The sequence below is a fragment of the Apteryx rowi genome, unplaced genomic scaffold, assembly GCF_003343035.1.
Source record: "Apteryx rowi isolate R43461 unplaced genomic scaffold, aptRow1 scaffold_276, whole genome shotgun sequence".
Lineage (NCBI taxonomy): Eukaryota > Metazoa > Chordata > Aves > Apterygiformes > Apterygidae > Apteryx > Apteryx rowi.
Window position 1 is genome coordinate 512,094 of NW_020449152.1, and position 13,052 is coordinate 525,145.

General features: G+C 36.3%; 1 protein-coding gene across 4 annotated transcripts in view; it reads left to right on the forward strand.

Annotated features, from left to right (window-relative positions):
- AVL9 (AVL9 cell migration associated) overlaps window positions 1–12,763 on the forward strand; it is a 45,443-nt gene extending 32,680 nt beyond the window's left edge. For 3 of the 4 annotated variants that reach the window (XM_026068578.1, XM_026068579.1, XM_026068581.1), the window contains 6 exons: window positions 849–983; window positions 1,869–2,088; window positions 3,575–3,692; window positions 4,650–4,703; window positions 6,825–6,913; window positions 7,753–12,763. In XM_026068578.1, coding sequence (XP_025924363.1) covers window positions 849–983; window positions 1,869–2,088; window positions 3,575–3,692; window positions 4,650–4,703; window positions 6,825–6,913; window positions 7,753–7,847 — 711 coding nt within the window. In that variant the 3' untranslated portion in view covers window positions 7,848–12,763. Of the gene's footprint in view, window positions 1–848; window positions 984–1,868; window positions 2,089–3,574; window positions 3,693–4,649; window positions 4,704–6,808; window positions 6,914–7,752 lie in introns of those variants that run through there. The other variant, XM_026068580.1, reaches the window with a different exon arrangement.
- The last annotated feature ends 289 nt before the right edge of the window (window positions 12,764–13,052 follow it).

Here is a 13,052-nt window from a genome sequence, read left to right on the forward strand (position 1 = left end):
GTTTCTGTCCAGTATGCCATTAACCCTTCTGGGTTTGTACTAGTGAATAAACTGCATTGTGCTTTATGCAATTGAAACAGTTGAAATTAGATCTGAGTTTTAAATTTAGTGGATATGTTGATTCTACATTTAAAAGAAATAATACAATACCTACAGCTTCTTTTCAATGATCTTTGCATAACTTACTTAAAAGCCTTATGGCACTTCTTTTAAAATGGGGGGGGGGGGCGGGGGGGTCGTTTGTTTTGTTTTAATTGGAATGTACGATTCTAAGCATGGAGTGGTTTAAAAAGCACAGTGCTTTGCTTTCTTTCCTGCTTTCTCTTAAAGCAGGCATGCACATGCTCACCCAAAATTGACAGCTCTCTCTGGAGCCTGTAAGTCTCCATCTTCAAAATGTGGACAGCAGCTGTGTAAGTTTCTGTAGCTTTTCTGCATGATGTACCTCAGGTCTACCAGAAGACAGCATGGTATGCAAAGTAGAAGTGAGATGAATCTGTCTCCCTTGACTTCTTGACTTTAAACTGACTTGAGACCTCCATGCTCACTTTATACTCCTTATTCTGCTACTGTGTAAACACATTTGCTTCTTGTCAGCTAGCATTGTATTTCATTTTCAGTCCTGAGACTGAAAGGTTACACAACCTCTTGAAAACTTAGTTTATATGAAATCTGTTTCCTTTGCTTTGCAGATATAATGTAGCAAAGAAAGATAATCATGGCTGAAATTATAGTAACCAAAGTTCTTCATTCTGGGTGGGAATGTGCTGGCTTTTGTTAGGAAAAATTGTGAATATAGACAACGTTTTGTCTTTTTGTTAATCCTCTAAATATCTCTGTTATTTTAGGGATACCTTTGTTTGCCATATATGGCACTGCAGCAACATCATCTCCTCTCAGATGTAACAGTCCGCGGCTTTGTCGCTGGAGCCACCAACATCCTGTTCCGTCAGCAGAAACATCTGAGCGATGCAATTGTAGAAGTATGAATCTTTGCATTTGAACTTCTGGAACCGGAGAAAAAAAAGGGGGGGGGGTGGACAAAGCAGAGATTGCATTTTGGATATATATCTGTAATGTTCCAGGTTCATGCCCAAATTTTGAGTAACTTCCCCATGAAATAAGCTCTTACATTTAAGAATTTATTCTATTTGTATAGGTTGTTAGGGTAGAGAACACAACTTTTAAGCTGTGAGAAAGTAATGCATATTTTTTGTGTGTATTCTTATATCCAATATTTGAATTTTTAGGGCTTTTTTAAAATTTTTATTTCACTACTGTTTTAGTTTTACTCATTATGAACTTTCATGGCTTTGTAATAAGGTCTTCAAAAATAAATGCCTGCAGCTGAGAAACTGTATCTGTATACAGTTGGAGAATAAAGCCTACTAACGCTGACTTCCTTCTGATTTAGTCAACAGATTAAAAAGGAAAAAGGGGTGGGGGGAGGAGTACCTAAAAAAGCACTGCGTCTGTTCTAGCAAATAGTCACAAGTAGATCATTAGCATTTGGTAACATAACATAGTTAAATATATGTAACCAACTTAATATAGTGGATAAATTAACACAGTAATCACAGAGAAAATCAAAGAAAATACATGTGAACACCAAACTTCCCTGCCAAATACTGTGAAATAAGCAGCTTTTACTCTGTGCCAGGAAGATCATCAGGTTCTGGTTTTATCAGCGATATATGTCATTCTGAGAATAGCTTGCACGTGATTTATTTGGTTATTTGTTTGTTCTTGATACTGGTGTGACTGTGTGTTTAGATTTAGGTAGTTGTTTGACAGTAATAGTACATGGCATTATATATATAAGCAATTTCATTTGGATCCACTTTTACCCTTGGAATTATTTCAAACAGATAGAAGATGCTCATGTACAAATCCATGATCCAGAACTCCGTAAGATCCTGAACCCTACAACTGCTGACCTAAGATTTGCAGATTACTTGGTGAAGCATGTGACTGAAAACAGAGATGATGTGTTCCTTGATGGCACTGGTTGGGAAGGAGGAGATGAGTGGATCAGGGCTCAGTTTACTGCTTATCTTCATGCACTACTTGCTGCTGTGCTACAACCAGGTACACTGCATGCCTTTTCTGGGGGCCGAGATGAACATGGGTGTAATAAGCATTTGCCCTGTTGCTGTACATGCTTGGCCTACTGCTAAGGAGGAGGAGCTGGTCAAAGAAGAAATAGCCTTTAAGGCTGCAGAGTAAGAATTTAGTAAATAAACTTCTCAAGGAATAACAAGGATAGCCAAGGACAACAAAATCTCCTTGATTTAATTAAGCTTTCCCTCATAAGAACTTGCAACCCTGTATAGTGAGAGATTTTACAAACTTAGAATATTCTACAGACTCTGTTGCCACCTGAAGTTCAGTTTGGGGAACTAACTGGATCCAAGGAGGAATGAAGTTAGTGGCTGTCCTCAGAGAGTCTTGGTGGTCTGACCCATCTCTTCTCCCTTCCTGCCGTAGTCTTAAATAGGACTTAATTAAGTGAAAAGTGTCAGCTATAGGCTTTACAAGCTTCTGTTTTCTGGAGCTTAAGCATTTCTGCCTTGGTTCAGAGGGAATTCCCTATGTTCCAGTCTTTCCTGCATGAATGTAACTAAAAGAATCAGTGGTTTATTTCTGGAAAATGTTTCATTTGCCCCACACTGATCCTCTTAACCTCATCCTCTTCATGCTTATTTTCCTGTTATTGATTGTGAACTAATTCAGTACCCATTTCATGGTATTTGTGAGAGAGCATGGGATTGAGAACTACACTTTGAGATCTAGAAGAGGCTAAGTTTTGTTGAACAGCATTATTATTTTAAGATGATTGCATGCTTGATATGAAGTATCAGGCTTGTATTGAAACTCATGCTGCTTCACCTCTGGTTCTGATTTCCTATGTTCTTATGTATTTTATTTTAAAGGGGATGTTGTTATAAGTTTATTCTACAGTAGCTGATACTTCAGTTTTGGAATCAATCTGAGGTTTACTAAATATGAATGTGTAATAGCATAGTACAGCAAAGCCTAGTGCATCTCACCAAGACCAGTGCAAGTAATGTTTCTGTTCCTGGTTGCTGTGTGGCCTTTCTTTCTCTCTTGCCCATCCTTGCCCACAGAACAAGTCAAGAGGGCTCTGTTTGGATGACTTTTTTTTTTTTCTCTCTCCCCAGTTGCACTCCTCAGAGCTTTATAAATAAATTAAAAATAAGAAAAATATTGTTTAATCTTAAGCATTATGAAAAGCTTTTTATAAAATCTGTCCTGTTAGTGTTTTCATGAAAAAAAGACAAAAACCCCCCCGGCAACATAAATTGTGTAATTGTGTCTGGTTTTTGTGTTTTGTCCTGGCTCTGTATATTTGGGACACTTTTTAAAATGAATATAATATAACATCTGTGAAGTGTCAGGTTCATCGTACTGGAATTTGACTTGACTTTGATTTGTCAAGAACCTGTAAAATTTTAGTTTTTCTTTTAAAAGGGAAAAAAAAGCCTTCACTTTTCTTTTATTACATCTCTAACAAATTGCTACAGATTCACTCATCTTTATTTTAATTTATCAGACAATGAAAAGACTTTGTCAGACTTTGGAACAGCATTTGTAGCAGCCTGGAAAAATACACACAACTACAGAGTATGGAACAGCAACAAGCATCCAGCTCTTGCAGAGGTAAATTCGAGGTAAGGAACCAATTTTTAGCTCTTAGCACAGAGAGTGCCTAGCATGCAGAGTCAGGCACACCATTCTGTAGAACTGCAGCTTTCCCCTCGTTCCTCTTAGAAAGCCCTTGAGGATGAAACTTTTGCAGCCCTATGCTGAAAGGATTCTGAGCCTACAGAAGCAGAATATTTCTGTTCTTTAATACCTTACTGTATTTCTGGGATATAGTTTTATGAAGAAAACTATCCAGAGTCAGGAGATGTGAAACTTGAGCAACTTGATAGTTGGCTGTCCCCTGCTGTAGAGTTTATTGTCATTCCTCAGGAATTGCCCTCACATGGTTCTGCTTTTTTTTTTTTTCTTTCTTTTGATTGCTTCCAGGTGTCCAGGGACTAGCTGTGTCCAAGGTTGTCACTGATGGGGATGGAGGGGAGCTGGCTGATTTATATTTCATCTTTTATACTTTGGATTATTTTATGCTTATTTGTGCTCTAATATCAGATCATGCCAGGCTTAGTGACACTGTAGGCTCCACATGTGCTTTGTTTAGCATGGATTACTATTTTACTGCAGGGAGGCTTGTATGGTTTTGCTCTTGCTTTGGCAGCTGCCATAGTCTGGAGAGGAAGGTTGTTTTTCTTTACACCTGCAAAGCTCTTTTGGCCTACTTAAGGGATCACTTTTTCACGCTCTTGTCTTGTTAGAAGGAGGTATGTGTCTGCCTTAATGTGAAAAGAAGATTGTTTATATCTGGTTTATAAATAGAAAGCACCTTACAGGTGGTTCATAAGAAATCTAAGGTTGAATAGTCACTGGATCTAGCCTACTATAAAGTGATATAGTACTACATCTATAATAGACTTTTTTTAAAAAAAACAGCAGAGAAGAATGTAACCAGTGATTTCAGTTGTTGTAATATGGATTCATCTTGAAAAAATAAATAAATGTATTTTTTTGGTTTCTTTCCCCTCTTCCAGCCATCCATTCCAGGGACAATACTCTGTATCAGATGTTAAGTTAAGATTGTCACAGTAAGTATATAGTATTTCAATATGTACTGGAAAAAAAAGTCAGATATTAATAACTGTAACTCTTTCTATGGAGAGCTAAACAAAATAACAATTTGAATCACCCAAGTAGATGAAACTGTATTCAAAGTTCTCCTGCAAAACTTCACCACATATAAAGATGGATGGTTTGCACAAAATAGGGGGAAATAGTGCTAATACACTGTTTTGTTAGTCTTTACACAATAGAGCCCTGATTTTTGCATTGCAATTATAAGGCTTTTATATATTTATTTTTAAACTGTTAGGAATCCATTTAAATCAAAGCTATTAAAACTGTTATCAGTGTTTTTCTGTGTGTTGGCTTTGGGTCCAGTTGTTAGGAGAAATTAGTGTTTGAGGGGGTTTTGGTTTGTTTGCTCTGTTTTTTAATGCAGCATTGTTCTAAAAAATCTCTCTTGGAGTTCATTTGTATATGTACTGAGGCTATGGCTCAGATTCTTCAGCTTAGAAGTTTAAAATGCATCTTCTGTAACTTCTTGCTGCACTGAACTCTGCCCGAACTTTAAGTTCTGTCAGTTCCTACCTATAATATTCAAGTCTAAAACTGGCTTCAGTGGCACGTGTTATTCTCGCAGCGGTACAGTTCTTAACTAAAGCCAAAATTCAGTCTTACAGTTGCAATTAACTGTTTCCTTTTGTTCAGCCATCAAGCAAAATAGGTTGTTTTCTCTTACTTAGCTATGTTGACTGTGAAATTTATTCTTTAATAAAAGTCACTGGATTTGTTGAAATTTGGTGGTGCCACCTATATAGTTGACTTATTGTAGACATTTAAGCAGACTGGTTCTATAAGATGCCTGTTAAATCAGCAGTGCATATGCACTGCTAATTCTGCATGTTCCTTGGCTGTAAACTGTTACACACTTTGAGTAGACCTAAAATACGTGCTAACATAAAAGGGCAGCTTGAGGAATAAAAAGGTTCAGACTTCAGCCCACTGAATCTTTTTGTTGCTTCTGCTGACCAATGACAGATTAAACTTCTGTGATGGAGATTGAGAATTGCAAACAAATCAAGATGTATCTCAAGGTAATTGCCTTCAAAAGGCACATGCTGATAGCAGCTCTTACTATTATTGTGGTTTGTAGCCTTTGTAGAAAGATTTAATAATCTGAAAGATGCAGGGATGTCTACAATGTGTGTCCCCCCACCCCTTCCTTTTTTTAAAGGGGAGATGTTAACACTTTCTGGTATTCTGAAACAAATGTGAAATTATCAGTAGCTGTCTCTAATAATAAAAATATTTTTACAACAGTATCTTTATTCCTCAGAAGCAATTTGCCTGTCAGATACTCATCAAAATTACTTACTTTTTTGCAAATCGTACCTGAACTTGTTCTTGAGAGGTACTCTGTTCTTTCTGCTTTTCATCTACACTGAAGATTTTGAAAGTATTCAACAAGTTAACATAGAAAATTGTGAGGTGGAAGAGAATGTGGCATGCTTTTCTATAGCTGTGTTGTCGAGTTTTACATAAATAGGTTTTCAGAGTATGAAATGAGTCTGAAACTTTAATGTTATAATTTAAGACTAAATGAGACTATTTTCAAGTGATTGCATTTGTGCAATAGAGCTGATTGCTTTTGTGCAGTCCTTTCCAAATGATGGTAGTGTCTGTCGTCGTCTTACTTTTTTTTTTAACAAAAGCATGAGAGTTAAATTATACTTGATCAAAAATTACATCTTAAAAGCAAAATGCAAAGTAAACCCTATTTAGAGAAATGAATGACTATTCATTAACACATATTTCTTCTTTAAGACTTACAGATCAGAGCTAAAACTTTCCAAAATTTCTATTAATTTGATTTTATAATTTAGAACATAGAAGTATTTGTGAAAGGTAGTAGTGTGTTTTATAAGAATGAACTGTTGCTGCTTGCTCTTATTTGTTCTATGCCTAACTGATCTGTGTGGATGAGATGCATACTTCTGATATAGGCTTTTATATATAATCAAGCCCATACATTTCCTATGCTACAAATATGTTTTTATATATATAAAATATTTCTAACTTGATAGTCTATTTACAATTAGAGATAATATGTCAGTTGACTAACAGTCTTCAGCATCCCTTTTGTTTAGCTCAGTGCAAAATAGTGAACGTGGAAAGAAGATTGGAAATGTGATGGTTTCCACTAGCCGAAACGTTGTACAAACAGGAAAAGCTGTAGGTAAGAAATTTATTGAAAGCCAGCTTGGATCTCGGCACCATCTATCTTGTAGAAGCATCCTATATCTCACTTATATTTCATTTTAGTTGAAGTATACTTTACAACATGCATACAAAATAGAGCAATGTTTTGAGAAGCAAAGCTGCTGATTGAGGCCCTGTATATTGCATGATAGTAGAAAGAGAAGCAGTTAGGCCAAAGAAACTAATTTCTTTTCCAGTGTGAGCTGGATAGGAACGTGGGAAGGGAGGTGTTTGCTTAAAAGCTTTTCATGTCTTCTATAAATGCTTAGACCACCACGCTGCCTTCTGCATTCAGTTGTTTTCACTCTTGTATCACTTTGAAGCTATCCAGAGCTGGCTGAAATCACTGAAAGACTTTGTCAGTCTCTGTAGGTTTTGCAATAGTCTGCAGTTTTCTGGAAAAGCAGTTTCTGCACTTGAACAGGGGCACCTTCAGGAGATTGTCACCTTGCAGTGTGAGAGAACATGAGTCCACCAGCTGAAGAGTCCTATAGCTGCTCTGTAGTAGCTTTGCTGAAAACTGTTTAGCTTGGTCTTTGCACTGGAGTCTTGCTCCTGTTTTTGCTGCTGTGTACTCTGGCCAGGAGCACTTTTCTATACTAAACCTTAGCAGGTCCTCCAGGACAAAGGAAAACATAGGCCATTTCTGCTGACCTACTATGTTCAAGTTCTTTGAATGTTTTATGACACAGACTGTGGACTTGCATTTTTAAATCCCAAATTAGACAACCGATTGTGCTGTTTTATGGCATAGTAATGACAAGATGACAAAAACATGACAATTATTGATCCTCTTTCTTTTGTTTTATAATGCAGGTCAGTCAGTTGGAGGAGCCTTCACAAGTGCAAAATCGGCCATGTCGTCATGGTTTTCCACTTTTACGCAGTCAACACAAAACCTTGGGGACTAAGCAATGCTATTGCACAGTGCTGCTGAATATTTCAGGTGCAGTGGCTTCTCTGAGCTATGAAAAGACTGCTTCAAAACATAGGAGTGGAAACTAACAGTCCAGGACCAAAATGAGGCATATGTTGCTTGCAAACAAATGTGGAATGTTATCATGCAGTTTCACTAGAAGTATAGAAGAATGGTGAGTGTCTCCATGCAATGGGATGGCATTTGCAGCATATTGGTTTAAAATGACTACTTTTCTTTAAATCTGAGCCTTTATAAAGACATTAGCAAACAGGGCTTGTTGCAAGCCAAATGTGTTTAACTTCAGATTTGTACATTTTCTTGGATGTTGAAGATATTTATGTAAATTAGCTATATTTTTCAATTCAGATAGCCAAATGTTTGTGAATTCTTGTTAAAAATAACCAGAGTATGAATACTGATTTCTTTTTCAGGTTAGATTTGAGAGCATGTCTGCAAAAAGTATATGGTGGGAACCCTTAAAAGGTTCCAAGGCAGCTGGAGCCTTCTCGCTTGCATCATGCTGATTTTAATTTGCAGGTGAAAAGTGACACTGTGGCTGACTTGAGATTTTTCTTTCTTTTTCTCCTCTGTAGCCATATACAGTTGTTAGATTAATCTATCTCTAACTCTTTGTGTCTGCAAATCTGTGTGACGACTGTGAAATCAGTATTTTCTTGGTGTTACGCAGTAGGCTGCCTTAAATTTACGTATGTTTCAGCTGTGTTTTACCCTGGGACATGAGTAGGATTCCAGTTAGAGAGACCTCTTCAGAAAAAGTATTTAAAAAAACAGTTCTCCCAAATTGGGATAGAATCATCTATTAGGATGTAATTACACCATAAATGTAACTACATGCATATAAATACAAAGTATTAAAATTACCTAAAACTAGCACAGTAGCCAACTCTGAACACTTTTATTGCCAGTAAAGTTATGAAGACTCTTTCAAATGAAAATTGGCTGTATAGATTTTCTGTGTCTACTCAGGGAATGTTCTATTCAGATAACTACTTTTTTCATAAGGAAAGGAACATCAGAATTGAGAGAGTAGCTGGAACAGCCCAGTTCATATCTGTGTGTGAAGAAATATAATCATTTATATGAAAAGATGTGGCATAATGCTGTATTTCATCTATAAGTGCATATATACAGTGTCTTCTGTCTGCAAGCATATTCTACTTCATACATTTCCTGCTTCTGAAACAGATTATTTCCTGTTTCTTAAAGTGTATTCCCCTATATGCCTTCTAACATCCCCAGGTGGTAGCTGTTACTGCTTTCTATATTACATTAGCAAATATTCCAGCTTTATACAGTAAAAGACATTCTTTGTTTATTGCCTCATTGGTATCTGTCAGCTTTTTGCCACGCTCTTTTCTGGGGCCAAGATTTCAAGTCATAGTTATTTCTTCTATTCCTCGCACAAAATACAGCAGCTGTACAAGAGGTAACTAGGAAGATCCTAATGCAACTTGTTTTAAGAAATTCACTTCTAATTTCTTTAGGTGCTTTTGAAAAGTTAATAGAAAAGCCAAATTTGTATCATGTAATTCCTATCCAACAACTTAATTTTCAGCTTTATTGCTTCAAAAAACAATTTGAATTTGAAAACACAAGATCTATTTTAAAGCCTTCATTATTTTTCCAGGGCAAGCTACAGATAGAACAGCCATGGAAAACCTGAAAGTGTACTGCTAGTCTAAATAGTTTTACTTGAAAGGGGCAAATAATGCGTCTAAAAAGCGCTACTAATCTACTGCTTCTGACATACAAGTAAAAGGTACCTGTAGAAGTGTAACTGTTGCTTTTGGTCTCTGTGTGTATATATGTGTATCTTTTAAAATGACTGATGCTCTTTTCTGTTCTAGTCCACAACTCTGTAATAGACATTTATATCTTTTTAAAGACTAAGAAATACTTGATATGCAGGAAGAGCTCTGGTGAAATCGGAATAGGGATGCAATTAGTCATGATGATTCTAGAGCATTCTGATTCAGCATGCAGATAAGAAAATAATTACTTGCTTTTGTGAAATAGTTACTTTGTATTATCTGCTGGCTGGATTTTAGGTGATCAGGCTTCATGTTGTAGTGAAGACTGAATACGGCTTGGAGGATTTAAGCACTTATAAAACTAACCTCAGCAACCTAAGGCACACTAGGTAAGCCTAGGCTTAAGAGCTCATGCTGGTGAGTTCCAAGAGCTAGGCAAGTAGTTGGGATTTACATGTACATGGTAAAGTAACAGGGATTTGCAGGGTCCTTTTTAATATCCTTATTTCTGTCACCTCTTCACTCTAATTCCTTCTGTAGAATTCCCCTCTGCCCCAAAGTGGTATAGCTGATTTGTTAGCTCTTTGCATTCCCCTCACTCCCACAAACTCCCTCACTGGCCCAGGGATTTTGGAAACGTCAGGATTGTTCAGATTCATCTGAGGAAAGGTAGAGTGAGGTGCCCTCTGCAGTGCTCGGCAGATGCCTAGCTGCTTGCTGTTTTGTATGGGGAGTCTATTATGATGTTTCACAGTGTTTCAACAGGCAGGAAGACTAAACAGATCTTTCAGCAGTCTCTTTCCTACTCTCCCAGCTGTCTCTGTTGCAGAGACAAACATATGCAACCTGATAAAAAGAGTGTTTCCCTTTTATTCTACATTTAACAAATGGTAAATAAGAAACTTGTATTAGTTTTCTATCTTTTTAAGAATCAGCTTTCTGCTAGCAAGTTGGGCTGAGATGTAAACTCATACTGTTGCAGTGGATGGTGAAGTGTTCTTCATAATAAGTGATCTTAATTAATGCATATGCTTGCTCTTTGAGCTACGGTTGGGCATGCAGCCACTGAGATTAATAAGAGCTCTTATAGTTCTCTTCTTACTTTAATTGTTGTAACCTCTCTAGATAAATCCAAGAGAAATGCCTATTACTTTCCTCTCCTCTCCTCTCTGTTTTTAAATTTCCAATACAAGTATTATTACTTATCCTTAAAGATTAATGCAGTTGAACTTCCATTTCAAAGACCCTGACATCCATTTCTCCACTACAAGGAATATGGAGTCCTAAATGAATTGGTGACATTGCCTATGATGGCTAAGCATTGAAATTATTGTTACACCTCAGTCATGATGCATGTTGCAAAGGTATTTCCGGCTGTCACTGCACAGTTATAACTGATTTACTGTTAGTACAATAGTACCTGTTTCTCCTGACTTTCTAGAGTGAAAAGCATCGACTTCTGCTTTTTGTATGTGCCAGGGTTTGGGGAACTGCCTATTGAGTGTACATAAATACAAGATATAGGTCCCAAAAACCCATAAGACAAAGTATGGATGACCTAATATTTGATCGGATTAAAATGTTCAGCATTTTTTGTTAATCATTTTAATGTCATAACCTTAATTCTTGTGCACACCAGACACCGTTTTTTCTCAAATGTTATATATCACAAGTATCATTTTTAGATCAGTGTTCTAATAAATTGCACTTGTTTAACCTTGTACATCTGTTTCAAGCACCTTTGTAATTAAATTCAGTATTTTGCCTGAACAAGCTTCTTACTTCCATAAAAATTATTACCAAGCAGAGAAACTAATGTGGCAGTATTTAATTGTGAAAGTGAAGGTGTAAATGCAGTTGTTAAATATAGAAACTGTTATTTGATAAATGAAAATACAAGTAATGTATTTGATTTCTCTTGTGCTGCTTGAAAATAAATACATCCAGCCTGTTCAAAGCTCTGTCTGCTCAAAAAGATGTTTTATTTTAAGAAGTTAATACAGAAGAAACTGTAGGTATCTGGTTTTAATGCTGGTAGCTGCTTGTAATGCATGGTCAGTCTTTTTTAAACTTGTATTCCATTTAAACTCGCTATGGATGTTGCTTTTGCAAATTTATGACAAGTGGATCATGTAGTGTAACCTTCCCCCCCCCCCCCATGAATATTCCCCATTGGGTACTATTCATTATGAAATGGTAAGTCTTTGGTAGGTGATAGACTTCTCATACATCAGTAGGAACTTTAAATGCATATTATTTTGATGTTTAATCTAGTTTAAAATTATACAGTTTTATCTAATGTGGATTGTGGCATCTAGTCAAAATCAGGATGCTGAGTAAATTAATTGCTATGTATCTAGCTCTCTGCAATAGTGAGCTATACATTAAAGATTTTAAAACTCTTACTCTAATTTTGCCACCATAACTAGCTGAGAATGATTTGCTAAATCACTCTTTCCAGTAGGAACAAACTAACCTCCTTGTGTAATATTCAAATGTGAATTAGATAGAGCTTATATTTTGAAAAAAAAATGTTGCATTTGTCTACTATTCTGATCATATGCAAGTAGTTGTTTAAAGACTTTGAAAAACAAACTTGCATTGTGTCATTTACATGATGTAATTTTGCTTTCTTGCAGGTATTTAGTTTTTATCTAAAAGGGCAACATGGAGAGTATTCATTAAAGGCAGAAACATTGCATTACTGTAATGTGATTAAAGATTTATGGAGAGTTGCTTCATGGTGTTTTGAGTCTTTAATACTATAGTGGAAGAGAAACTGACTTAAAAAGAACAGGCACAGAACTTTAGTTCTGACAGGTTTGTGGTCTTGACCCCATTCTTTATCAAACATTAGAAGTACTGTTTGGACTTGTAAAACAATTTGCGGATGTTTTACTTCTATCAGTGTCATTAAAATGCTTAATTTTACTCTGATTACTTTATTCCCTGTGATGTGATACATCTGTATAGCATCTGTACAAAGCTTAATCTCTGCTGTGATGGGACTTGGAAGTCTAGCTAGCTTGTTGAGTACTTCTGTGTGTGTTCAAAATAAAATCATTGCTTAATCATAGACTGCTCCTGTTGTAATACTACATTCCAAAAGTAATTGATAGAAAATAAAATTGTTTTGTTACTTCCCTGCCTGAATTTACTGACCAGTATTGACAAAGGCATATTTATTGTTTGCTTCAACAGTAGTAGAGAACACCTACTAAATCCTCTTTCCTTGTTTGAATCTAGATTACCAGGAAAGTAGCAGTGCTTTCTAGACCAGGCAAGCATGAAGAAAATGAATTAAGCATGTTTAGACTGAAAGAAGAATAGTTATCTAAAGTGAAGGCAGACACAGAGTTATTCTGTCTTAAAATGACGGGGGGAACAATATCATTTGCATGTCACATGAAACAGACTAAAAGTAC